The 27,915-nt window shown below is 46.0% G+C and overlaps 2 protein-coding genes across 7 annotated transcripts; one reads left to right on the top strand and one right to left on the bottom strand.

The window, feature by feature from the left end:
• The first annotated feature begins 224 nt into the window (after positions 1-224).
• On the top strand, positions 225-13,262 carry TARDBP (TAR DNA binding protein). Of its 5 annotated transcripts, none has more exons than XR_011436547.1 (8): positions 225-623; positions 1,613-1,864; positions 4,140-4,303; positions 4,882-5,022; positions 5,655-5,825; positions 6,214-7,425; positions 8,159-8,431; positions 9,211-13,262. XR_011436547.1 is itself a non-coding variant. In XM_001492865.7 (6 exons), the coding sequence occupies exons 2-6, from the start codon at positions 1,627-1,629 to the stop codon at positions 6,742-6,744; spliced, it is 1,245 nt and encodes a 414-aa protein (XP_001492915.3). In that variant the 5' UTR covers positions 225-623; positions 1,613-1,626; the 3' UTR covers positions 6,745-8,138. The 5 variants fall into 5 exon arrangements, 1 of the variants encoding a protein (XP_001492915.3); XR_011436548.1 differs by having other exon boundaries at positions 8,398-8,431; positions 9,211-9,587; XR_011436546.1 differs by having other exon boundaries at positions 8,159-9,587.
• On the bottom strand, positions 10,498-27,430 carry MASP2 (MBL associated serine protease 2). 2 transcript variants are annotated; one of them, XM_023635806.2, is made up of 11 exons: positions 27,295-27,421; positions 26,978-27,206; positions 26,630-26,807; positions 25,719-25,850; positions 23,515-23,711; positions 23,293-23,440; positions 17,928-18,046; positions 16,192-16,273; positions 13,492-13,626; positions 12,910-12,984; positions 10,498-11,691 (listed from the first exon to the last, which is right to left on the bottom strand). In XM_023635806.2, exons 1-11 carry the CDS (start codon positions 27,297-27,299, stop codon positions 10,928-10,930), a joined length of 2,064 nt encoding a protein of 687 aa, XP_023491574.2. In that variant the 5' UTR covers positions 27,300-27,421; the 3' UTR covers positions 10,498-10,927. The 2 variants fall into 2 exon arrangements, with proteins under 2 accessions (XP_023491574.2, XP_014593137.2); XM_014737651.3 differs by lacking the exons at positions 10,498-11,691; positions 12,910-12,984; positions 13,492-13,626; ... (2 more) ...; positions 23,293-23,440; positions 23,515-23,711 and adding an exon at positions 24,914-25,073 and having other exon boundaries at positions 27,295-27,430.
• Between the last annotated feature and the right edge of the window lie 485 nt (positions 27,431-27,915).

The following is a 27,915-nucleotide window of genomic DNA, read 5'->3' as shown; positions in this document are numbered from 1 at the left end:
CGGCGCTATCATTGGTATTATTTATAACAAAGTTATTCTCTCCAGGTGTGGATGCAGGCTAAGGGAAAGAGGTAAGGACGCACCCGTCTGGCTTTTTAGACAAAGGGTCCTGGCCTCCTCTGCTCGCCCAAGCAGCGACAGCAGGAGGGTCCGGGACCCCCGCGCTCCGCCCCCGCTAGCCCCGCCCCACTCCCCCTAGCCCTGCCCCGGACCTAGTCTCGCGCACTTTCAAAGTACGAGAGCTCCGGCCGAGACCCGGGGCCGTCGGTTGGTCGGGCGAAACCATCTGTTACGCTACGTGGGGGGAGTTAAAAGCCAACGCACCCACATTTTTTCAATTTTTAGCTTTTCAGGCCCAGGCGCCGGTCTTACGTTATCCTTCCAACACGCTCGGTAGGCTCAGACTCCCAGTAAGGAGGTCTGAGAGGACTAAGGATAGGGCAGTCGCGTCTCCTTGCGGCGCCCTCCCCCTCTTGACGGGGAGCCGGTGGGAGAGGACGACGGCCGGCGGGGGGAGGAGGCGGCCCTAGCGCCATTTTGTGGAGCGAAGCGGTAGCTGGGCTGCTCTTGGATCCCTCGCTGCTTCGGTTCCCCTGTCGGGCTTCCTAGCAGCGGCCTAGCGGGTGAGTCGCGGACGCTGCTCACTGAGGACGCGCTGGGTGCCGCAGTTCCTGTCCTGAGGCGGACGCGGCAGCTTCGGCGCCCGCCCCGGGAAGGGAGCCGCGGGGCCGGGCCTGCCTTGTTCTGCCCGGGCGGGCTCGCGCGGGAGCGTCGTTAGGGCCTGGCTCGGGTGGCAGCCAGCGCCGGAGCAGGAGCTCCGGGCTCGCGGGGCCGTGCAGCCCGAGGCCGAGGTCTGGCCTGGCTCCCGGGCCGGGCAGTGCTTTGTGCTTTCGGTACTTTACCGTCGGGGGGACGCTGTCAGTTCAGGCCTGTGCCCCTGCGGCCCCACCTCGGCCGCGCTGAAAAACCCCTCCCTCGGCCGCCACGCGCTGGCTTCTGGGAGGTGGCGGCCCGCGTCGCCAAGGACCTGTCGCCGCTTTCCTTGTGGCTCAAGTTTGGAGAGCCCCCGGAAGTCCCACAGGGAGGAACTTTTTCCCTGTTCTCTCCACCTGGCTCCTTGCTCCCAGTCAATGCTCAAGACTCAGATTCTGCATCCCTGGCTTAGGGTGGTCTGCTTTGACCCATACGCGTGTGTCAACCAGTTTAGGTTCTCCCCGGCCCCCAGGAGTACGACTTGTTCCTAGCAGCGTATATCACGATTGTAATAAAATAATGACTCGTTCGCTATCTTTTTCTTGCTTCCCTTCGCCCCTCCACCTTGTAACCAGCGTGCTACCTGGGGCTGACTGGTTGTAAAGTTGTAATTGCAGACCCCCATGCGTGGTAGACACTTAGCAGATATTTATTGGATGAATGAACTAGCAAGGCATCGCAGTTTAATAGGAATCACTATCTTTGCCTTTGCCTCCTCTCTTTTCGGGGATAACCAACACGTATGAGTGCAAGCCGCAAGAATTTTTCTGGATCTCTTAGGACAATGACATGGTCGTGGTATTGATGAGCTGATTATAAGGAAACGGTTGATTTGACACAAGTGTTCTTTCCCTTTAAGAAAAAGAAGAAAAAATGTCTGAATATATTCGGGTAACGGAAGATGAGAATGATGAGCCCATTGAAATACCGTCGGAAGATGATGGGACGGTGCTGCTGTCCACGGTGACAGCCCAGTTTCCAGGGGCCTGTGGGCTGCGCTACAGGAATCCAGTGTCTCAGTGTATGAGAGGGGTCCGGCTGGTAGAAGGAATTCTGCATGCTCCGGATGCTGGCTGGGGGAACCTGGTGTACGTTGTGAACTATCCCAAAGGTTTGTTGCCATTTGGTGTTGCAATAGTGCTAAAGTACTGTGGGGTCTGTGTCTCATTCGAAGTCATAGATCATGGCCTTTCTGCATGGTGAAATGTCTCCTATAACCCAAGTATTTCTTTAAATGTTACTGTTAGATTAGTTTCGAAGACAGCTAGTCTAAATTAGTGAAAATTGGAAATTACAAAACATTTTTTAGAGAGAAAAATATGTATTTAAATAATCGTCTGAACAAACGTTGCCAAGTTAATGCCAAATTTGAGGAATTACTAAGAATGCTTTGCATTTAGATTAGTCTGTTGTAAATAGATTCTTCTGAAGTGCCCCAATATCTTGGTTAGGTCTTTGTCGTTGCAGGCTTACATCATTCATTCAACTAATCTGACTTCTTTTTTTCCCCCCTTAAATGAACATCAATTGCAGTAGCCCAAATCTTGAATTAATGTAGTCTTAATTATAGTTTTGGGTTCTGGTCTTATTCTCACTGTCCCTTATCCCCGATGTTGTAAATCTACGAAAAGGAAGCATCGGGGACGGCCCGCTGGGGCAGCGGTTAAGTTCGTCCGTTCCGCTTCTCAGCAGCCCGGGGTTTGCCGGTTCAGATCCTGGTTGCGGACATGGCATCGCTTGACAAAAGCCATGCTGTGGTAGGCGTTCCACATATAAAGTAGAGGAAGATGGGCATGGATGTTAGCTCAGGGCCAGTCTTCCTCAGCAAAAAGAGGATTGGCAGTAGTTAGCTCAGGGCTAATCTTCCTCAAAAAAAAAAGAGAAAGAAAAGGAAGCATGAAGATTAACAAGTATGCCAAGGAAATGGGTGCATTTTAGCTGTAGAAATGTGTGCTGGTTGATACATCTGTCTGGTACTTTAATTATAACTTGATGTTGCAAGAGTCCATCATATATGGTCAGTATGCAAGACATTGACTTAATGTCAAGAAAATGTTTAATAGGGTTGACTCGGTTTTTTTAAGAAAGCTGTTTCTTGAGCTGTTGACTATAGATGAATGTTTACCCAAATTTAAAATGTTATTTAGATAATGATGTGTCAGTGTATGCTCATCAGTTGTAACAAATAGAGCACCCTGGTGGGGGATATTGATAAAGGGGGAGGTTATTCCATGTGTGGAGGCAGTGGGTATGTTAGAAGTCTCGGGGCTGGACACGTGGCCGAGTGGTTAAGTTCCCGCGCTCTGCTGCAGGCGGCCCAGTGTTTCGTTGGTTCGAATCCTGGGCGCGGACGTGGCACTGCTCATCAAACCACGCTGAGGCAGCGTCCCACATGCCACAACTAGAAGGACCCACAACAAAGAATGTACAACTCTGTACCTGGGGGCTTTGGGGAGAAAAAGGGAAAAAAAAAAGAAATCTCATCTTCCTCGAAGTTTTGTTGTGAACCTAAAACTGCTCTAAAAAATAAAGTCTGTTTTTAAAAATCGTTCCTCCTCTTCCCTTCCAAATATTGGTTTTTAAAAATAACCTAAAGGTTTTTTTTTCTTATTACAAAATTAATGTGAGTTCATTGTGGAAAGTTTAGAAAAGAAAGAAAAAGGGCCTGCCCTGTGGCCAAGTGGTTAAGTTGACGTGCTCTGCTTCTGTGGCCCAGGGTTTCGCCGGTTCGGATCCTGGGCACGGCCATGGCACCACTCATCAGGCCATGCTGAGGCGGCGTCCCACATGCCACAACTAGAAGGACCCACAACTAAAAATACACAAATATGTACCGGGGAGCTTTGGGGAGAAAAAGAAAAAAATTTTAAAAATCTGAAAAAAAAAGAAAAGAAAGAAAAAGAAAATTGAAAACGCTTAAATCCACAGCTGGAGATAAAAGTTGCTAATTTTTTGGTATATAGCCTTTAAGTTACAGGCATTAAAATAATTAAGCAAGTCTATTTAATAGGCAGAAAGATATTATCACACTGTTTTTTAACCTTTTTTCCCTCTTTAATGTATTTTATATTCAAAGTGAAGTAGAACTCGTTTTGTTTTGATAATGCCTTTTGAGAGGAGAGATCATGCAGTTGTAATCTTGAGATGTACAAATATACAAAACCAGATGCAGGAGTCTCTGGACTTGCACCAGAAAAGTGCCTCACCCGCTTGTTTAATGCCTTACTCTGTCCTTGAGGCTAGCATCACTTTTTGCCAAAAGTTTTCAGTATCTTATTGTTCTTAGGCAGAATCTTTTTGTTTCTCGGTTCTAGATGTAGGAGGTAACGTGTTTTTAAGAAGTGTTAAACGAAGAGTTCTAAGAGGTTTCTGCCCATTTTGTTTAGATAACAAAAGAAAAATGGATGAGACAGATGCTTCATCAGCAGTGAAAGTGAAAAGAGCAGTCCAGAAAACATCTGATTTAATAGTGTTGGGTCTCCCGTGGAAAACAACTGAACAGGATCTAAAGGAATATTTTAGTACCTTTGGAGAAGTTCTTATGGTTCAGGTGAACTTTGATTTCATTTAAGTTTTTCTTTCCCAGTGAATGAGCGCTCAGAACTCCTGTTGTGTTAGTGACACTGCCCTTCATGGTCAGTAGAAAATATTTTCAGTGTTCGTTATTTGTATACATAGGGGATGCTAAAAAGAAATTTGGCTCACACCATTTCCCTTTATGCATGTACTGTATGTTGTTGTCTTTGATATTGTAAAATCCTACTATCATACAAACGCTTAAGGGAAGGAGGTGAGGTGACGTTGGCTTTTTTCTTTATAACTTAAATTACTAGGAGATTAAAAACTTTTATTTTCTGCTTTTCTTAATTGTTTTGTAAACATTAAATCTAGTTTATCTTTGGATTCTAAAACATTTTGTTGAAATTCTATTATGTAAATGAGTTTTACTCTACTAGTAACATGATCTGGATTCAACGTTTACCCTCCTGTTGCTTTTGCCTGAAGAATCACTTGATTTAAGTTTTGAATGAGCCACCTCGTCCAATTGAAGCCATTGAAATTGTCGAGGAATTCTGATTTGTTTGTGTGTTGTGTAGTTGTAGTAAATTTAAATGGTTTTTTCCCTAGGTCAAGAAAGATATTAAAACTGGTCATTCAAAAGGGTTTGGCTTTGTTCGTTTTACGGAATATGAAACTCAGGTGAAAGTAATGTCACAGCGACATATGATAGATGGACGATGGTGTGACTGTAAACTTCCTAATTCTAAGGTACTTTGCTCTTTTTTCCTCTGCTTTGGTAATTTTTGCTGAGAAACTTCCTTAGAAGACACTGTAAAATAAAACATTAAATACACTTGGCAAAGCTAGTGGCAGGGTGTGTTCTTAGAATCTTTTGCCTTGTTAAAGCCTTAGGACCTTAATACATGCTGAATATTTTATGCTTATTTGAAATTACTTAGTTTAGCACCCCTTGAAACTCAGACTTTGTTCATTTTATTCCTTCTTTTCTTGTTATTTCTAGCAAGTTAACATTTCTTGCGTAGTTACATGCGAAAACAAAGACAATCAGAATACATTAATTTTGTTACAAAGGCCTGACTTGTTCCAAGCAAGCAAGACGTGCTTATTGGGAACATGGTCATCTTTACCAGGACGTTTCTCAGTCGTTGACTTTCCGTAATCCACGTATGCTTTCATGAACTTTAAACTTTAAAACTTTATTTTTCACTGAAGTCCTACAAGAAAGAGAAGCACGATGCGAAAAAATGAGAATGTACCTACTTTTTAAAGACTCACCTGATAGAAGAGACAGACCGGTTTTGTTACATCCTCTACCATAATGCCTCTTTCATTGCTCGTAAAACGTTTCTGATGTTTTCCCTTCTTTTTGATCTGACCAGCAAAGCCCAGATGAGCCTCTGAGAAGCCGGAAGGTGTTTGTCGGGCGCTGCACGGAGGACATGACTGCCGACGAGCTGCGGCAGTTCTTCTGCCAGTATGGAGAAGTGGTAGACGTCTTCATCCCCAAGCCATTCAGGGCTTTTGCCTTTGTTACGTTTGCAGACGATCAGGTATTTTCCTCTTTAATAACTTTGCCCCAGCTAATTAGGTAATTTCTCTTGAACTTTTCCCATTCAGCTAATTGCCATCCTTAGCTAAGCTTTCCAACCTTATAAGGTGTGGGGTATATGGGCCTAGGTATTTGTGATAAACCCTTTAGATATTTTCCAGTAACTGGTGTTTAACTACGAGTGTTATATATCTTTTGAAAGTAAACTGAAAAATCCTTGTTGCCATTACTAAAGCTAAAGATTATTTTATGGGTTTGAATGAAATGAGCATTCGTTGCTTATTTTTCCTCCAGCTTAAATAATGGCTTGAAATCTTAAGTTTTATTGCCACTTTGATATATGAATCAATGGTTTAATCTTTGTTATTCGCATCCCTTATTTCTTATAGGTTGCCCAGTCTCTTTGTGGAGAGGACTTGATCATTAAAGGAATCAGCGTACATATATCCAATGCTGAACCTAAGCACAATAGCAATAGACAGTTAGAAAGAAGTGGAAGATTTGGTGGTAATCCAGGTGGTTTTGGGAATCAGGGTGGATTTGGTAACAGTAGAGGGGGTGGAGCTGGTTTGGGAAACAATCAAGGTAGTAATATGGGTGGAGGGATGAACTTTGGCGCTTTTAGCATAAATCCAGCCATGATGGCTGCAGCCCAGGCAGCCCTGCAGAGCAGCTGGGGTATGATGGGCATGTTAGCCAGTCAGCAGAGCCAGTCAGGCCCGTCAGGTAATAACCAAAGCCAAGGCAACATGCAGAGGGAGCCAAATCAGGCCTTTGGTTCTGGAAATAACTCTTACAGTGGTTCTAATTCAGGTGCAGCAATTGGTTGGGGATCAGCATCCAATGCGGGGTCAGGCAGTGGTTTTAATGGAGGCTTTGGCTCAAGCATGGATTCTAAATCCTCTGGCTGGGGAATGTAGACACAGAGGGTTATGGTTGGTTGGTATAGACTGGTGGGAATTCAAATTTTTCTAAACTCATGGTAAGTATATTGTAAAATACGTATGTACTAAGAATTTTCAAAATTGGTTTGTTCAGTGTGGAGTATATTCAGCAGTATTTTTGACATTTTTCTTTCGAAACAGAGGAAGAGCTAAAGGAATTTTATAAGTTTTGTTACATAAAGGGTTAAATATTGAGTGTTTGAAAGTGAACTGCTGTTTGCCTGATTGGTAAACCAACACACTACAATTGATATCGAAAGGTTTCTCCTGTAATATTTTATCCCTGGACTTGTCAAGTGAATTCTTTGCATGTTCAAAATGGAAACCATTGATTAGAACTACATTCTTTTCTCCTTGTTTTAATTTGAACCCCACCATATGGATTTTTTCCTTAGAAAAAGCTCCTTTCTGGAGATCATGGTGTCACAGTGTTTGGTTCTTTTGTTTTGTTTTGTGTTTAACACGTGTCTCCCTTCATACAAAAGTACAATATGAAGCCTTCGTTTAATCTCCACAGTTCATCTCATGTCAAATGTTTATGGGAGAAGCACTTCATTGAAAGTAGTGCTGTAAATATTCTGCCATAGGAATGCTTCTGTCTACATGCTTTCTCATTCAAGAATTCGTCATCACACTGCACAGGCTGCGTCTTTGACGGTGGGTGTCCCATTTTTATCCGCTACTCTTTATTTCATGGAGTCGTATCAACGCTATGAACGCAAGGCTGTGATATGGAACCAGAAGGCTGTTTGAACTTTTGAAACCTTGTGTGAGGATTGATGGTGGTGCCGAGGCATGAAAGGCTAGTATGAGCGAGAAAAGGAGAGAGCGCGTGCAGAGACTTGGTGGTGCATAATGGATATTTTTTAACTTGGCGAGATGTGTCTCTCAATCCTGTGGCTTTGGTGCGAGAGTGTGCAGAGAGCAATGATAGCAAATAATGTACGAATGTTTTTTGCATTCAAAGGACATCCACAGCTGTTGGAAGACTTAATTGGGTTTTGTTCTTAGATGACCCACATTAGTTGAATGTGTTAGTGAAACGATACTTGTATCTCCCCTACCCCTTTGTCAACTGCTGTGAATGCTGTCTGGTGTGTGTTCTCTTCTGTTACTGATCTGTAAGTGTGGTAATGTGAACTGAAGCTGATGGGTTGAGAACATGGACTGAGCTTGTGGTGTGCTTTGCAGGAGTACTTGGAAGCAGAGTTCACCAGTGAGCTCGGGGTGTCTCAAAGAAGGGTGGAAGTTCTAATGTCTGTTAGCTACCCATAAGAATGCTGTTTGCTGCGGTTCTGTGTCCTGTGCTTGGATGCTTTTTATAAGAGTTGTCAATGTTGGAAATTCTTAAATAAAACTGATTTAAATAATATGTGTCTTTGTTTTGCAGCCCTGAATGCAAAGAATTCATAGCAGTTAATTCCCCTTTTTTTGACCCTTTTGAGATGGAACTTTCATAAAGTTTCTTGGCAGTAGCTTATTTTGCTTCAAATAAACTTATTTGAAAAGTTGTCTCAAGTCAAATGGATTCATCACCTGTCATGCATTGACATCTGATACCCAGACTTAATTGCTATATGTTCTTGCATTGTCCAAAGTGAAAAGTTTTTTTTTTCTTTTTAAATCTAGTTTTTAATAAGTCTGGGTGACCGCACCTAAAATGGTAAGCAGTACCCTCCAGCTTTTTCTTAGTGCCTCTGTGCATTTGGGTGATGTTCTATTTACATGGCCTGTATAAATCTCCATTGGGAAGTCATGCCTTCTAAAATATTCTTATTTGGGGGAGTTGGCAAAACAATGTTAATTATTTTCAGTGCTTTGTAACAAAGCATATCAATTGAAAAAAGGGAATATCAGCACCTTTCTAGTTTTGGATTTGAAAAGTGGAATTAATTGCAATAGGGATAAAGTAGAAGAAACCACAAATTATCTTGTGCCTGAAATCCATTTAAGAAGCCTGATAGCTTTAAGAACTAGCAGGGTGGGTTGTCTGTCTGTGGAAGTGTTAAGTGAAATGGGCTTTGTCCTCCCAAGGTGGGGGATTATAGTAATGTTGAATAAAATCGTTTACAAAACTCAGACTCTCACGATGCAGTGTGAAGTATGTAAAAGCAATAATATATTGATTCTCTATTGTACTTTTGATGTAACTGCTACTTCTGTGAGAGTTGAGCTCGTTTTCTAACGGAAGAATGTAACAATTTTTGTGTTGATAGTTTACTATTGCCCTTATCTAATTAGATTATGATAAATAGGTTTGTCATTTTGCAAGTTACGTGTTTTAAACTTTTATAAATGAAGTCTTCCTTTGGACTTGTGATCGCCACATTGTTTTGTTGTTCAGTTTTCTCTGTAAAGGGATCTTGCGTTGTTTTAATTTTTTTTCCTGCATCTAAATTGCATGATTTCCAAACCCTGTACCATCTGAATTTTGCATTTTAGCACTTGCAATATTACTCAGCAGCAGTAACATGGTAACACTTAAAATGGTATTCGGGGGACCTCCAAAGACTAAACTGACAAGCCTTCAAGGAACCCAGGGGTAAGTTAACTTGTCGATGGCATGGTTTTAATCCCTTATTTATACTTGTGTAAATCTAGTTACCAGTCTTAGAAGGCTTTCAATGTTGAGTAGCCTTATATTAACATGTTTATGGTACTACATAGCTATGGGTATTTAATTCTACCCTAAAAAAAAATTTTGAAGTTTAGAAGTAAACTATTTGGCAAAGATTTGTTTTTAAAGTCTATTTGGTCATCTACATGCATTCTAAAAATTTTTTTGAAGCAGTTGAATAAAAATTTTTGTTGCCACCACAGTTTAGTGTCTGGAGTCTTACTGGAAAAACATAGTTTCTTTTTTATATGTAACAAAGATGCTGCAAAGTTACCTTTGAAAAGTGAGTCTCAAAAAGTTGGCAATTTATATGCACAAGAGAAATAAAGCCAAAACTCACAATGAATTTTTACATATAATGGTAACTCGTTGGCTAGAAAGAAAAATTTTGTTAAATGTTAGTTATTAAAACTTTTTAGGGAGGACTAGCCAACTAAAATGAAATGAGATTTTTAAGGTTAAGTCAGAGCTCAAATTTTGTCCTTAGGAAAAAGAAAGATGTTAACTACTTAATAATTCAGAAAATGCATGTGATAATTAGAATAATTTGTTGTTGTTGAGTACTAGGAGAGTATACCTCTTAATTGTGTATTTGTGAGTTCTCTACTATACTCAGCAATTGTATGATCTGTGATCTATTGTTTAGTTGAGTGTGCCCGACTATTTCGTATTCATTGTAAAAAGGAAAAAAAAAACACTACAGATTTATCTATAAGATCATCACTTATTTCTAATGTCACATTTCATTTTATGGAAATGCCACCTTTGATTCAGCTGTCGTCTGAGTTTGAACATTATTTAGGTTATTTCCAAGTGCTAGGAACATCCTCACAGCTAAATTAAATTCTTAGCAGTGGAATTACTAGGTCAAAGACTGCATGTTTTTAAGGCTTTTGATATATATTGCCAAATTGTCCTTTAGAAAATTCATGTTGTATGACAACGTCAAATAGCGCAATTCCATGTTGTTTTTGTCTGCCAATTTGATAAGTGAAAAATTGTATCTCATCGTTTTGTGGTATTGGTTTTTAACATGGAAATCAGTCAATACCTAGGCTAAATTATTGATGTTTCCAATTGATCTACCAAAAAAACACCACGTTTCAAGGTTGTTCCTGAACCAATACTGCTGTATTATATCACGCTCTGTTAGAGATCAATAAGAAAAGTCCCAAAATAGTAGAAAAATAGTCTAAGAACACGAACAGGCATTTTACAGAAATGCAAACAGCCAGTCCAAAAAAGGGATACTGGACTTTGTATGTAATTAAATACAAATTTAACCAGTGAGTTTCTATTGGATTGGCAAAGATGGTGAATATTACTATAATGTTTTATGTCCCCTCAAATTAAAGAGTAAGGGGTGAAAAGCTGGCGAGCTGAGAAGTGCCTGTCATGGCATTCCCACCTGTAGTTTGGTTTTGGTTTTTCAGTGTAGCAACAACTGCTGTGTTAATATTTCTCAGGTCACATTGTGCTGCTAAGATGTTTTACAGGTATTTTTTTAAAATAAGGAATCATTTCCTGACGGAAGACATAAAATTAAAAATTATCGATTATGTTCTTGATCCAGGGAATATAGTTAATGACCTTTGTGTAGACCCCATACTGATGTGCTTCCCCACAATTAATGGAACCCCAGGACACTATTCCTCCCACAAACCACGTCTGTGTCTCATTATCTAGAAATGCTAATGCCCCTCCACTGTCACCTTTACAGCTGTCCTTGCCCCCGCTTTCTAAGCCAGCACAAAGCATGTTACCAGTTACCCTTCCCCCTGGATAGGGCTTCTTTTCATATGCAGCAGTACATTTTTGGTGGTCAACAACTGGTATGTCAACAAACTTTAGATTTCTGGCAAGAAAACCTCTTTCAGTTAATCCCCACCCAGCTGCAGTTCCGATGTCATCTGTTCTCATGAAGGATTCAGCTTCTTTTCTTGGTAAACAAATAGGCAGGATGTTGCTGTTGATTACAACTTTGTTCTTCAATTTAATCAGTGCTATGTCATTATCGAAACCAGTATCATGATTGTAATCTTCATGTATAAAAATGGCCTCAGCCCAGGCTTGTGTGTAATGAGGTGACAGTCTCTTCAGGGCACCCATTCTAATGTCTAGGGAAGAGGCATCTTCTCTTTGCCCATATACAGCATGAGCAGCTGTTAGGATCCATTTGTCATATAAAAGTGCACCTGCTGCTGTAGCTTCACCTAGTAACAGGACTTGCCAGGGAAAATCACCAAGCTTTGCATTTTGCCCTCCATGTATACGGCCTCTTGTAGTACGAGTTGATTTTCCACAAACTGGTGAAAAAGCAGATATATACAGCCATTAGAGAAATCTCTAATTAGTACCACTTTGGAGTTGTGTATATCTAATGTCAACCAAGAATTGTATTTCATGAATTGGTGGGTGTCCCCCTATACAGGGAAGTGAGGCTGCTTTACAACAGCACAATTCAAATAGCCATGTGATACTTCTTAGCGCCTCAGAAAATGAGGTGAGTGAAAATTAACTTTTAGAAACGAATTTGTTTTGCTAAAAGAAATGATCTGCATGATTGGAGAAATTATTTTGAGGGCAAACAGGAATTGTCTGAGCTGATGCACTGGGTGATGTGTGTAGAAAGTGAAAGGAAATAGCCTTTCGTTGCTTCTGTTTTCTTACTTGTAAAATGAGTATTTCCCATATAGTTCTGGGAAAGCAGGAGCCTAAGGTCACCATCATGGGATTTGCAAAATTACTTTCATCTTTGAACATTTAAATGTCTTAAAAATTAGAACATTGCAGTTGTAGCCAAGAACCTTCTGGTTCAGAAATTACTATTTTTGGTCTAGTTTATTCTTCCAGATATTAAATTTTACTGTCTATTGCGAACTAAATACGCTCATTAATGTAGCAAATTTGTTTCCTGTTGTGGCAGAATACTTGTTTAAAACTTATAAACGGGTCAGCTAAGATAGAGGTTTTTAAAAAAACTAATTTAAGCCAAATAGCATAAGGGTAATGAATATAATACTACCTTTCTGAATTTTTTTTAAAATCACTACTTAACTATATCCTCAGAGCAAGTTCTGGTAAAAAAAATTTTTTAAGTACTATTAAAGGGCAAATTCCATTATTGTTTAAAAACTAGATGTCATCGAAAACAATTGCTTAGGAAAATAATGAAGTTATTAGCTTTGGGTTTTAATAGCGTTTTTACAGAGAAGAAAAGTAACTCAACAGAAAAACTCATGTTTATAAATGTGTAAATGGTTCAAGATAATTTTAAAAATCATTCATTTTTTATGCTTGCCTAGTTGTAAGGTCAAAAATAACTGACTGATGCAGTCAGCACCTAACGCCCTCTCCTTGTGGACAGGGGATCATGGGAACATATTGTCTGGAAATACTAACTTGGTGTCAGCCCAGTGCTGAAGTTGCTTTTCTGCCTCCCATGGCTAAAGCCATGCTTGTTGTCTCCTACCCAGTCCTACTTGCCATCAATTACAGATCCCTTGTATAAATGTATCCATTACCAGGCTCGCAGATGGGGAGTGATTTTTCTCCTTTGGAGCTCGTCCAGAATCCATCAGCCTCACACACATATTTACCTGCAAATCATTGGAAAAGCAAAAATGTTTAACTGCGTGTATAAGGTGGTTGTCATTTTCTTGAATACCCCCTTGAAAAATGTTGATTCTTGAGCATCAGTGAGAAATAGAGGTGTCTGAATAACCATTTTACATGATTTCATAAATAGGAGGTGTCTGCATTACCGTGTTTGCTTGCAAAGTGGAAACCTTTTAGATGTATAACTTGAATATGTATCAAGATCTCAAGTGCTTAATGATAAGGTTTTGACTTGTTAAATTAAACCATTTGGAATATATTGTGTGTTTGTAGTAGTCATTTACTAGATAAGATCTGTTTTCAGATTCTTGCAAATTGACATTAAAGTCACTTAAGCTGTGATATTTCACTTAGCAGGTGGGACAAGTGCTTTTTTTTTAATCTTTTGTCTAGCCTTAGCCAAAACTGTGGGTTAGTGTTTTATTTTCAGATCATGAGGACTTAGGTCCCAAATATCCCGCATCCCCAGCTTTGAAGAGTATGCTTACCATCATTTGTTGTCATTGTGTAGAAGGTTTCATTGCAGTGGTATTGAATCTCAGCTTTGTATGTGGTCGCTTCAGGACCTGTGAGGTGCTCCACGCGGCCACTGGGGAGATGATCGGGAGGGCCACAGTCAACAACTAAGAAATGAGGGAGAGGGAGGAGTCCATCAGTTTGCACTTTCTGTACTAACACTGAGGAGATGTGCAGACTGATGATAGGTGGTTGTGCTGTGTGCTGCTTGACTTGAAGCCGTGTTCGTGTTCCCCTGTGCAGTGGGCCTCATTGATTTCATCTCTGAAAGTGGGGAGAACCGCTTTAGTGCGAATTTAAAGATTTTTTAAGATTTTATTTTTCGTTTTTCTCCCAAAGACCCCTGGTACATAGTTGTGTATTTTCAGTTGTGGGTCCTAGTTGTGGCATATGGGATGCTGCCTCAGCCTGGCCTGATGAGCCGTGCCATGTCGACACCCAGGATCCGAACTGGTGAAACCTTGGGCCGCCGAAGCACAGTGCGCGAACTTAAACACTTGGCCACTGGTGGCCAAGCACTACAGCGCTGCTGGCGCCTGCTTTAGTGTGGTTTTAAAGCGTCCCTCTCATGCCTGTCCCTAAATGGTTAGATCAATGTGAAGTCCCTGGGAAGGAGTGGTATGATGCCTTTCCTAAAGGAAGAGAATTTGAAATCACTTGCACTGCCTTAGCCCTCTCACTTCTAACATAAAGGTTTGCAGCCAAACAGCAACACAGAAGGAAGCAGGCTGCACAGCCTATGAGTGCCTGTACTATCTGGGGCGAGGGAAAGGTACTCGGTTTGCAATTTGCTTGTCTGTAAAGGTAGAAATACGGACAATTCTGAAGTCCTCGGCTTGTTCTTAATAATCCTTTTCACGTGGGGCCGGGCCCCCTGGCGGAGTGGTTAAGTTGGCGCGCTCTCTCAGTCGCCCAGGGTTTCGCTGGTTCAGATCCTGGGAGCAGACCTAGCACTGCTCACGAAGCCGTGCTCAGGTGGCTTCCCTTACAGCAGAGCCAGAAGGACCTACAACTAGAGTATACAAGTATACTGGGGGGTTTGGGGAGAAGAAGGAAAAAAAGCCTTTTCATAAATCGAACTTTTTAGAAGACCTGGAAGTCCTAATACCTTGAATTTGGATTAGAATTCACACTTGTTAGGACATTACTAATATGAAATAACCAATTCGTGAGACAGTGATATCAGTCTAAAAGTTAGTTCTTCACACAGTAGACACCTAAAAATTGTTGATGTGTTTCTGTGGCTATTAAAAGATTGTTTAGATAGCTTTCAGCCCCTTCATAGCTGTGTGCCTGGCTCTGGGCCAGGTGCTTTGCCTACATTGTCTGATTCCACATAGAGGAGATGCCACAACTCCCAGCAAAAAGTGCCGAATCTGACTCCAGACACTCCCTTTGCTGCCAGCCCCTGTAAGGTTTTTGAATTAAAAGAATTGGTAGTTTTGGGGCCAGCCGGTGGCACAGTGGTAAGTTCGTACGTTCTGCTTCAGTGGCCTGGGGTTCACCGGTTTGGATCCTGGGTGCAGACATAGCACTTCTTGTCCAGCCATGCTGTGGCAGGCGTCCCACATATAAAGTAGAGGAAGATGGGCACCGATGTTAGCTCAGGGCCAGTCTTCCTCAAGAAAAAAAGGATTGGCAGCAGATGTTAACTCAGGGCTAATCTTCCTCAAAAAAAAAAAAAAAAAAATTGGTAGTCTAATTGGTGGGAATGTAAACTTATGAAATGAACATATTTAAATTCCCTTAGGAATTCTGTATAAACACTTGCACAAAATATGCAAAAATATATACAGGGATGTGAACTACAGCCATGTGTGTGATAGTAAGAAACTGGAAGCAGAAATCAGATTAAAAGCATACATTGTATGATGATAATACTATGCAGTTATTAAAATGAACAACTGGCTCTATTAATACTTGAATTGATGAGGAAAGTTACCCAACAATTTGTAGGGGGAAGAGCACATTGCAGTCAGATTAAGTATCCTATTTTGATTAAAAAGTATCTAATAGTGAAATATGTTAGTATACAGAGCATAGGAGATAAAGAATGTGAAGGAAAAGACCCCAAATTCTTAGTCCTAATTTGGAGATTTGAGAGAGAGAGGATTTCACTATATATTTTTGTTAATTTATACTTTTTTCAAGTTAACATGTATTTGCAATTGGAAAAAATGTTGAGATGTGTGATTCTTAGTTCACAGAATGGTAATGTATGCTATCAGCCCAGGTTGGGGGGTGTGTGTATATATAGGTAGATATATATACACACACACTCTCTTACCCCATCCCTGCATACAGTAGCCTATACATGTTTACACGTTGAGATATGTGTGTACTTGGGGGGATAGACACCAAAATGATAACAGTGATTGTACACTCATTCGGTGGGATTATGGGTATTAAGATGTTTGTAATTTTCTCTGTTTCCCGTCTGTATGAGTGTTTTATACTTAGAAAAATATTTTTAAAGATCACGCTTTTCTAAAGCAAATACTTTTCTTAGTAGCTTGGCCCGTTTTAACCGCTAAGAGCACACTGAGAGACTGGGAATGAGAAGCAAATTTGGAATTCAAGCCTCGTAAACAATCATTGTAAGAAGACCGGAAGAGACAATAGCAGCAGTAATAGCAGCAGCAGGAGTTAAGGGAGTTGTCACGTGATCGTACCGCTGCACTCCGGCATCGGTTGGTCCCAAGATCCATCTTTCTGACAGACTGCAGCAAATGATTTCAGGGGCAAATAACCCCCCTAAAGAGGAATTCAGAAAATATTAATCTCATTGTTTACATCATAACATCACTCCCCAAAGCTGTGCCCCCGCAGTAGTTCCTCTGCCAGTGTTTCGCGAGGGACTCCCAAGGGGCTGAACACACCCCCGTGCCCAGAGGCACAGCTCAACTGTGCCTTGACGTATGTGCGTATTTGCTGCCGTCAGCTCTGCTGGTTATGTCACCTCTGCTGTATATCACCTTTCAAGATGTACTGGCAGTTTAGGAATCATATGTTAACCTCTGCAGCAATTTATGATAGATCTTATGCTTTCCACTTTAATCCAGGAACACATCAGATCTCACAGTTCTGCTGATGTCCCACTCTTCCTTTCTATAACGTACCAAAGGGTGGTGGTCAGAAGTTTGGAAAAGGCCAACCTGATCAGACATGGAGTGAATGTGGATTTTTCTAGCCATTTTCCAGCCTCCATTAGCTGGAGGAAAGTTACTAAAAACACTTCATAAGCTTCACATGTGTGTTCTAAATCAGTTTTCCTTGCTAATATCATTTATGGAGAAACATTTTCATTCATTGAAATATTATTTTTCTAAAATCAGACTTTAAAATGAAATAAGATGGCTTTGGCAGAATATGCTTCAAAAGAGAGGAGGAGGTTTTGTTTTGTTTTGTTTTAAATTAGAAACTAAACAGGTTTGCAGTGCAAGGTGCTGTGAAAAAGAGCCCATCCAAGAAGATTGCAAGGTGGGAAAAGTGTCTCTCTCTCCCTTTTTTTTTCCCCTTCCAAAGGACTGGACTGCATAGCTAGCTATCGTTTTATTGTTATTACTTTTTACCACTGGGATTTGGTGACAATTTTGAAGAACATAAAGAGGACATGTTAATCTCTCACCTGTGCCCCTAAAGCAACGCTAAGCATTTTTAAAAATTATCCTGCCTCTCCCTTAACAGTGGTCACTATTTATAACTTTGCAGAATTTACTGTTTCCTGGCACCATTTAATCTTTTGTGGGCCCAGGAACTGTTTCATATAAAGGTCATCATTTGACCAGGAGGAGGAGCCTGATCACATGAGACAAGGATGGCAAACTCATCCTTCTGTTGTGTCAGCCACTCTAGCAAGAGCTGCTGTAATGTGTGAATAGAGGAAAGTTGTCTATTTTAGTCACCAGCTTTCCAAAGTAGCCTTTTTTTTTTTTGAGGAAGATTAGTCCTGAGCTAACTGCTGCCAATCCACCTCTTTTTGCTGAGGAAGACTGGCCCTGAACTAACATCCATGCCCATTTTCCTCTACTTTATATGTGGGACACCTGCCACAGCATGGCGTGCCAAGCGGTGCCATGTCTGCACCTGGGATCCAAACCAGCAAACCCCAGGCCGCGGAACCGGAATGTGCGCACTTAACCGCTGCGCCACCGGGCTGGCCCCAAAGTAGCCTTTTTTAAAAAGGCAGAATTCCTAAGCAAAAATTCTCCATAGTCATCCATTTTTTTTTTCTTTTTTGGAAACGTACCATTCCTTTGATTTTTGTTGTTTAACCATAGGCTAAAGAAACCAGCATGCTGACAACAGCTGTTTTCCTATTTTCCTTTCACATGTTTGCTGATATAAATATGTATGCATTTAAAAACTATCACGATCCTGGTGCGCTGACAGTTTTGTGTTGACTCACTTGGAGAAGCTCGTAGCCAGTCTTGCAGAAGACGGAGAAGCTGTCTTTCAGGATGTATGTGGCTTGCACAGGTGTGATGTGGCCATTAGGTGGTGCCGTCGGATCAGGGCAAGGCCGAGCTGTGCAGAGGAAAACCTGGCTTAGTGGTTTTTATGTGGTCTAGAGCAGGAAGTCTGAATTTAGCAATTTGAAGTTCTTGATTTGTAAATGAAACCCTTAACATGTAGAGTGCTTGCCACGGTAGGGTAATGTTCTGCAGATTTAAAACCAAAGGCAAGATTCAGCTTGGTTGGTTGGTGTGCAAATTAGGATTTGTTGCTTTGACTGGGCTTCAGCCAAAGCTGTGCGAGAAAGCCAGGCATGCAAGAAGATGCGCATTTGTAAACCAATGTTACCACAGTTTAAAAAAAAAATGTACGGTCACGCAAGTGGAGTGTCTGCCCCACGCCAGAGAGTTGACGTACACTGCCGAAAACCAAGTGAGTAACTGGGAGGGAAAAAGCCAGATTCCAGGGTTTGAGTCACAGCTCTCCGTGTCCCAGTGGGTATTTTTAATCTCTCTGAGCCTCAGTTTCCTCATCTGTAAGATGAGTGGGAGGAGAATAGTTGCTCAGCTTCCGTGGGGGTCCTGAGGATGGAGTGTAAAGCACCTGGGCTAGTGCTTTGCTGGGCACTCAGAAAGAGTGAGTTGTAATGAACCCTCCCACCGGGAGAAACCTGGGACGCAGATCCAGACTGGCGCTCAGGAAGCCTCGTGCCTTCCCTTGTGAGCACACACCCACGGTGCTCCAGCCTCGGGGGAGACTGTCTTCCACTTTGGCTGCCAAACCTGGCCTGCTGTCACCGCAAGGCTTCAGCCCATCCCCCACGTGAGGGCACAGCCAGGTACCCCTCAGCGTGTGCCTGCCATTTACTGAGTCCCCTTCTCCTCCCGCACCTGATCTCTGTGCCCTAGGGTGGCTCTCAGTCCCAGGCAGCCCCCAAAGTCTCCCCTCAGGAAACCAATCTCCAGGGACAGCACTGGTGGCCCTGTAGGAGCCCAGGGCCTCCCAAGGCTGCATGGTACCCAGGCCAGCGCCCTGCTGGCACCTTCCTTCATAAGCACCTGGAGGCTCTGTCCTGGCCCCTTCTCACCCACCAGCTGGCAAACCTCATTCTCCCCTCTGACTTGCTCTGAAACCAGCACTTCAGTCTTAAAAGTTTTATTGTTTCGACCTACAGGAAAATGAAAGGCTTTCAAAAATGAACAGGAGGCAAATGAAATGTTCCCAAAGGGCTGGTGTGTCTCCTGTTCAGTCTCTCACCCTTTCCCACACTTCCAACAGGGGTGGCCCAAGGAGTAATCTTCTCTAGTCCAATTTCTCATTTTTTATTTTTTTGTGAGGAAGATTGGCCCTGAGCTAACATCTGATGCTAATCTTCCTCTTTTTGCTTGAGGAAGATTGTTGCTAAGCTAACATCTGTGCCCATCTTCCTCTATTTTATGCGGGATGCTGCCACAGCACGGCTTGATGAGTGGTGCTAGGTTCACATCTGGATCCGCACCTGTAAACACAGGCCGCCAAAGTGGAGTGCATGAACCTAACCACCACGCCACCGGGCCCACCGCTCTCGTTTTTTAAATTACTCTAATACCTATAATCTAATAGTTACGTGCTCCATGCCATGCCCTGTGCCCAGTGCCTTCCATGCATTAGCCCACCCTTCCAAGGAGATGTCCTTAATTGGATAATTGGGGCATTAAGGCACAGAACAGTTATGTGAGAGGTTCAGTGTCACAGCCGGGAAACAGAAAGCGGTACAGCGGGAGACAAACCTAGGCAGTCTGACACCAGAGCCTGTGCCCTGAGCCAGGGCCCTACCTCCAGTTCCAGCCTCCCCAGCTCAGTTACTCTGTTCTTCCAATAACACTGACAAGAGATCTTCACATACTATTCAGGTTCAAAACGGATTCCGCTTGAACTAAAGAAGCCTGACTTATGGCCCATTGAACATACATTGTACATCTGCTTTCACCGTTAAAGAATGCACTCCCACAGCCGGCCCGTGGCCAAGTGGTTAACTCCTCATGTTCCATCGGCAGCCCAGGGTTTTCCTGGTTCGGATCCCGGGGGCAGACATGGCACCGCTCATCAGGCCATGCTGAGGTGGCGTCTCACATAGCACAAGCAGAGGCACTCACAACTAGAATAAGCAACTCTGTACTGGTGGGCTTTGGGGAGAAGAAGAAGGAAAAAAACGATTGGCAACAGATGTTAGTGCAGATGCCAATCTTTAAAAAAAAAAAAAAAAGGTTCACTCCCTTAAGATAAGAATGCATACTTCCCCTCCTACGCCCTGTTTGGAAGGTCCCTTTCCTGACATCCGGGTCATGTTGACCTGCTAATTTGCAACTGAATACCTCTTTAAAACTTTGATGAATATGTATCCTCACCTTATTTAATGTATGGTCTTTGTTCTAAGAAGGTTTACGACTGTACTGAAAACCATGCCTCTCCTGGAATGCTTTCTACCTTTCTGGAAACTGCCTTCCTGGGTTATAATCCTCATCCTGGCTCAAGTAAAACTCACCTTACTTCTCTTATCGTATCTATAGAATGGTTGTTGGTTATTTTGCAATGCCAACATCCTGAAAGATCTGTTGGCTGAGAGTGGTGAGAGGCACAGACATGTCTGATGAGGATCAAGGCTGCCCCAGGGAGAGGTGGCCAAGGCATCTTGTCGTACATGCCGATCTATGTCATCCTCCGGGAAGTGTAGGACATCCTGACCTGATTAGACCTGATTCGTATCCAAAGTTATAGGATCACCTGATAGCCAGACCCCACGTACACTGATACTGTTTTAACGACTTTTTTACGTGATCTTTCCTTTGTCTTGTAAAGAAATAACCCACAGACCTATACCTTATAAATTTAGCCCTAACCCTCAACCCATGTTTGCAGCTCTTACTGCCCATGGGTCCTGTCCCCATGCTATTCTCTGAGTAAAGGAGCACTACTACCAGACCTTGAGAGTCCAGGAAATCTTTCCTTTGACTCCTTGGCTTGCCAAGCCCACATCAATGTCCAGAGGTCAGTGCCTTGGAAGGTGGGGGGACCTGAACTTGTGTCTTAAGGAGGTAGCGCCAATGGGCTGCTTCAGGCTGAGAACCACCTTCTAGCATTTGAAAGTCTGTCGTGAGGAAGAGGTGGCAGAAGACCCCCTGGGCTCCAGAGGACGGAGCCAGGGCCAGTGGAGGCAGTTGAGAGAGGCATAGTACAGGCCCCAGCTGCAGACTCCCTGAAGTGTAGGTCTACTCCAAACTCTCCGTGATCGAGACCCCATCCCTGCACACCCCAGCTCACCCTCAACAGTGCCACACCCTCAACCGTGGAGCCTCTGGGCTTTTGCACATACTCTTCCCTTCCACCTGGAACGCCCTTCCACCTTCCTTGAACACTTACTTAGCCTTTCAATCCAATCTCAGGTGTTTCCAGTCCTAGGATACTTTCCCTGGCACCCAGCCCCTGCCTGGGCCAGGTCTTCCCTCTGGACCCTCACCATGCCTGGTGCTTGGCTGTGCTTGTCAGGGCTGAGGTTATGTTGCTGTGACCAGACTGGACTGAGGGGCAGAGGCTATGGTGGTGGGTACTGTGGCTTCTGCATTACATATTCCCCACAAAAGGTCAGGTCACATCCGTAGGATGGATGGGTGGATGGAGAGAAGGATGGAGAGAAGGATGGATGGATGGAAGGAAGGGAGAGAAGGACGGACAAATGGATGTTTGTGAAGGGTGGTAGAACATGGCACTCCAAAATATGCCTCTTTGGCATAAGGATTATTTTGAGAAAGAGCAGACACAGGAGAAGCTCTGAAAACACAGTAGAAGTTGTTGTTTTCTAAGAGAAATTTACATTTACAAAGGAAATCTCCATTTGTGAGAATGTCTCCTCTGGACCAGGAGAAGGATGATTAAATCTCTAGAAGCTCTCCTCAGTGGAGAAGGCAGGGTCTTCCATCTGCATAACAAACCTGACTCCTGTTTACCATAGTTTTCCTGGTCACCTCCCCTTAACCAGCCCGCCACACACCCTTCTCTCTTCTGTCTTTAGCGGAAGATAATATTTAAGCCTGAATTCTAAACCACCTCTGAGACTTCCTCATTTTCCCCTGGGTTATCTCCTGTGTACACATGAGATAGACATGTTAATAAACTTCTGTTTGTTTTTCTCTTGTTAATCTGTCTTTTGTTCCCAGCCACAGGTAAAGGGAAAATTAATTTTTTTCTCCTACAGGTGGAAGGAAGGATGCATGGATGGATGGATGGTGGGTGGATGGTCCCTTAGGGGACTGACAAGAGATTTCCACATATTGAGGTATATGGGGTAATTATTTGAGTTCAAAACTGATTTGGCTTGAACTAAAGGCCTGACTTATGGCCTATTAAACACACGTTGTACATCTGCTTATCCATTAAAGTAAAGAACGCACTCTTAAGATAAGAATGCATGCTTCCGCCCCAACGCCCTGCCCTATTAGCCCCCTTTCAGAGCATCAGGGTCACGTTGACCTGCTGATTTGCAACTAAATACCTCTTTGAAATTTTGGCCAAATGTATGCTGGGTGTGTTTAATGTGTTCTTTGTTCTAAAAAGGTAGAAGACTGCACTGAAACCCATGCCTCTGGAACGCTTTCTAGGGTCTTCCCGGGTTATGATCCTCACTCTGGCTCAAATAAACTCATCTTATTTCTCTTGCTTATGGAACGGTCATTGGTTCTTTTGCGTCGACAGGACCATTGCCTCCCACTCAAACCTGGTCTGTCTTCTGATGGGTTTCAGGACACACTACCCCAAAATACGGCACTTTGGCATATTGAGTATTTTAAGCTGAGGGAGTCTGAGAAAATGGTGGAAGCAGGAAGGTCACTCTGACTGTCCCCCCTACCCACTTCTTCCCTGAAGCAGGTCATAAGACCCTCACTTGGGAGTTGCACTCCCTGTACCCAGAGAGAAGCTTTATTTCCACAGACAAAGTGACTCCCGGAAGACTGAACACACAGTCCTTGCTAAGCTTCCCTCAGTTTACTGCTGACCTCACACCCCTAACCTATCATATTCCTCCACGACCACGCACTCGTCATCAAACCTTCACTTCCCGTGCCATGGAAAACTGACATGAACTAAACGTGGATGCTTTTCTCCTATTACTGTGTCTTTGTCAGTTGACTTTTCAGACCCAGCCAGGGACCCTAAAAGGATCAAGGAAAACTTTTTCCTCCCCTGTGCTTCCCAGGCCTGGCAAGGAAGAGTTCCATCGTATGTAGCTCCTTGACGCTTCTGGAAGAGCTTCCTGCTGGGCACCGAGACCCACCTGCCCTCACCTGTGCTGCTGTAGTGGATCTTCCAGCCTGCGTGGTCCCCCGACTGGTCGGTAACAAAGGTGATGGTCACGATGTTGCTCTTCGTTTCAATCCTGCCAGGCAATGTGTCCCCACAAAATGGGCCGTACTCCGCTTTGTCTGTCTGAATCTGAAAGCGGAGAGGTCCCTGTCACCTCAGGACCTGCAGGAGCCGGGATGAGGTGGGGGTGATGGGAACCAGACCTTGAGGGAGTCGTAGGGGCACTGGATTTCGGGGTGCATCTCCACGTTGAAGGACTCCACGAAGTTGAGGATGATACTGAACCCCTCCTCCAGGTGGATGCTGTAGGTGCAACTGGAGAGTTTGGGGTACGGCTGTGGGTATTCAGGGCTGCTGATCACCCCAGACCGGTCGGTGAAGACCTGGCCCAAGCAGAGGGCTGGGAAGAGGGGAGAGGACAGGGTGGCATGAGCTGGGCGCAGGCAGCATAACCCAGCCCTGCCTGTCCAGCCTGCACACGGCCAGGGCCAGGGGCACCTCTGGAGACCAAACCGCACCACCGCCCCAGGAGCTGAAGGGACAATTAAGGAAGGGGTTTCTCTGGCTTTAGCTGAAACGGGTGGCACTCAGATATGTGTTCTCCAGGGGCCCCGCCTCACACCCCCAGAGAGGGTGGGGCCCTAAGCTGAGGCTCCTGGTGGGGGGAGTCCTGGGCCAGAGTCACAACCCCAGGGGTTAGGCAAGTGGGTGAGGTCAGCCTCTCTCAGCGGGCAGGAGGCACCAAGAGAAGGGAAGGGGACTCTCCTTGTTCCTCAGGAATTGGGGGGGCCCCTCACCCTGCCCCCTGAACCAGGCCACTCCCAAGTTCGTCCACCAGGGGACTCCCACCTGCACCCAGCTCAGGCCAGTCCAGCCTCCCCTGGGTCCCCACCTGGAACAGTCAGGAGGTCAGGAAGGGCCTCCCCATGCCCACCTTCCCTGAGTCTGGGCTCTGCCCTGGGGGCAGCTGAGAGAAGTTCAAGCCCACACTGATCATAAGCCAGTCTGGGGCCCTCTTTCCTCACTGGAACAGCTAATTCTGCCCTTGCAGAGAGAATGTCATTTGTGGGAGGGGTCTGCCCCCATTGCCCCCCGGCCATGGAGAGGGATGCAGACATGAGCTGAGAGGCTTCTAGGAAATGAAGAGTCCCAACGCTGCCCTCCTTCCTCCATGGGCTGCTCCCCATGGGGCAGAGGGAATTGCCCCTGGATGTGGGGACCAGACTGTCCATTGATGACTATCTCCCTGGGCCTCTCTGCTCTGGCTCAGGCTCCCCCGGCCCAGCACATGCGGGGCCTGAGTTGCCCTCTGGACAAGAGGTGGTCCAAGGATGCTCTGAGCTCAGCCCACGGGGACCCAGTGGGGGAGTAGAGAGAGCTCTGTTTCCCTGTGTGAACTCAGGCCAGCCCCCACCCCTATCTGGGCCTCTTCAAAATGGAGGGCCCAGAGCAAGCCCTTCTGACAAAGGAGCCTGTGGCCCTGTGGAGGGAGCTGCCACCCACCAGGGCTCATCCAGACTACGATGAGAGTAAGGAGAGGCCAGGGTGCACACTGCCACCCTCCTCCACCCTTCCACCCCAGAGACACGCAGCAGCAGCAGGTGGAGTGGAGCCAGATTTATTGTTAGGTCCATGGTGGGGTGAATGGGGGGCTGATGGCAGCAGCAATGTCGGCCCGACCCAGAGCTGCAGCCAGTGGGCCTTGCTCTGGCCTCGACCCGCTTGGCAGGCCGGAGCCAGACGGGTGGCTAGAGTCTCTGTTCTGGAAGAGAGAACAGAGAGACAGGGAGAGACATGGGGGAGATGCCGAGCAGGGGAGGCAGGGTCAGCGCCAGCAGGTCAGGGCTCCCCACGCCCAAGGGCACCAGCTGATTTCCTGTCCAGGCGCCAGGCATTAGAGCCCAAAGGGATCGGCCTGCTGGGGGCCAGGAACCGGTGCCTGTGAGCAGGCCCTGCCTCCCACCCTGAAGTTTGGGGGAGAAGCTTGTGTGAGCCAGGCCTAGGTGCCCCACTCCTTCCCCTGGGAGCTGCCCACGGAGGGCGAGGTGGCTGTATTGGGGTAGGGTTCGCAGAGCCCAGACGGGCCAGGTACACAGAGGGGGGCCTGAGGCATGCTAATCAAGTGAATGAGCTGAAGAGGGATGAGAGTGAGTCAAGGATGGAAGGAGGTGGGGGAGGAGTTAAAGGATGTGATCAGATGAATGGATGGCAGGAGGGGACAGATTATCAGAGAAGGGGCTGCCCCTGCCTAGGAGAAGTGGCTAGTGGGCCAAGCCCAGTGGTCCCTCCAGAGCAGCTACGGCCTGGAGGAACCAACTGTATCCTGCCGACTGTATCCTGGGGCGGGTGGGGGCTGGGCCGCGCGCCGGGTGTGGTCCTCCCTTCGTTCTGCCCCGGGGTGGCTCACCTGAGCAGGTGCGCTTGTTCTGGTGGAGCACGTAGCCCGCTCGGCAGGAGCAGTAGAAGCCACCCAGGTGGTTGTGGCAGTGGTGGTCGCAGGGGGGCGCCTCTCCTGGGGGCACCTGGCACTCGTCGATGTCTAGGGGAGAGGCGGGCCAGGCAGGCGGTCAGCAGGAGAGAAAATGGGACAGCTCTCAGGGCCTGGGCTCAGATTCAGATCTTCAGCCTCATGGCTGATGTGAGAGGAGCCGCCTCATGTCCCAAGGTGGTTGGTGCCGGCCAAGCACTGGAGCCTGGGGTCATTGCAGCCTCCCCGCAACACTTGGAGGGAGAGGTAAATACCACCTTTTTGCACCAACGAGGACAGCTAGTGAAGGGAGCAGCCAGCAGCTGAACCCCGCAGGCGGGTCTGCTACTCAAGCTCCAATGAACCCTTGCAGCCGCCTCCTGAGGAGCGCAGAATGTTTGAGGCGCTTTCTCAAGGTCACACAGCTGGTCCCTGCAGGAGCCAGAATCTGAAATCGTGTCAGACTTGAAGCCCACATGCACATACAGCACGCCATGCTCTGTGCATTCTCAGCAGCACTCAGACTGGCGGCCCTCCGCTTTCCCATGTGTAAATGGGCTCACTCGGCCCTTGCATCACAGGGGTTGGGGGGTGGGGTGGGCTGTGAGGATGTCCCTGGCTCGGCACCTGGCACAGAATCGGGGCTGAGTCCATGAGTGGAGGTCATGGCTGTTATTGATATTTGCAGTGTGGAAGATGTTGGACCGAGGTGTGGACTTTCCTGCTGGTTTGGCAGGAATCCGGGCTCGGAGGTGGGGAGACTAAAGGGAGGCTGGCCTGGCGTAGCACAGGGTTACTGCCCCAATGCGGATGGACCATCAGCCCCAGCACTCGGCCTCCTCTTGGCTCACCCTCTGCTGCGTAGAAGGCCTCAAAGCCTGTGAACGGCTTCTCGTTGGAGTAGTCGGAGTGGAAGGTGACGTCCAGGCTGGAGCCCGGCGAGTAGAAGGTGTCGTTGCCGGGCGCCAGCTCCGTGTCTGTGCTCTCCCAGCCGCACAGTGTGGCCAGCACCTTGGTTCCTGAGCTCAGCTGTGGGATTCAGGGTCACAGGGAGGGACAACAAGGCCCAAGCCCTGCCCTCCCTCCCTCTGAGGCCAGACTCTGCTCCCAGGTGTCCCTGTCCCTCAGCCCCGGCCTGTCCTTGGGGAGCCCCCCTCCCAGCCCACAAGAGTGTCCAGGACCCCCGGCCCTGCGGGCACCTTGACAAAGTCGTACTCGCAGAGGTAGGAGAGCTCCAGGTGGAAGTGGGTGAAGTAGAGGCGCAGGCGGTAGCCGGGGGGTGCGGTCAGCGTCCAGTGCCGCTCCTGGTTGTTGGTGTACTCCCCGGGGAAGCCGGGGGATGCCAGGCGCCCGAACACGGGCTTGGGCCACTGCAGGCCCGGGGCGCCGGCCGCTGAGCCCCACAGCAGCCCCAGGAAGATCAGCAGCCTGGGGGCAGCGTGGGGAGCAGTGAGGGTCCAGAGGGGCCTGATCTCCTCCCTCACTCCTGCAGGCGCCTGTGGGGGCTCCCACTCACCTCATGGTGCCCCGTCCGGCTGGCCAGGCCTAGTCCAGAGCCCCACGCTGGCTCACCTTTGAGCTGTTTGTCCAACTCCTGGCCCTGCCCTGGCCTCCCGGACCCTGGGATTCTGGGAATCGACCCCATGACTCCTGGCGGCCCAGACTTCCTGGCGGGGAGGGCAGGATGCTCCAGGAACCAGGAGCTGGACCCGGATGACAGCCAGGGCTGGCAACAATCCTGGCTCTGTCCCTCACCCTTAACCTCTGTGTTTCCTCCTCAGTGTGTGACCTCTCAAGTTGGCCAGGGACTCCCTGACAATGATCTCGACAACCATCCCTCCTAGAGATGGGAGGGCGCACATGTGCAACTTCTCCTGCTCCCTCCCGAAACACTACTATAAGAGAGAAAAGGGAAGTTTTGAAAATCCCAGTCCACAGGGATGGGAATATGGGAGAGGAGGCAGCATCAACTTTTTGGAAGCTGGAAAAACACATGGACAGGTGGAAGTATCTCTCCAGGAAGCAACTCTAAGTTGGCAGTGGAATCAGGAATCGACTCGGGAATTGGTGGCACCAAGTCCTTCTGGAAGCCTTAAGAAACTAGCCAATCCCTGTCTCCCATCCCCCGACCCCAGTA

This window comes from Equus caballus, chromosome 2 (assembly GCF_041296265.1).
Source record: "Equus caballus isolate H_3958 breed thoroughbred chromosome 2, TB-T2T, whole genome shotgun sequence".
Taxonomy (NCBI): domain Eukaryota; kingdom Metazoa; phylum Chordata; class Mammalia; order Perissodactyla; family Equidae; genus Equus; species Equus caballus.
This window is presented reverse-complemented; position numbering and strand designations above follow the sequence as displayed.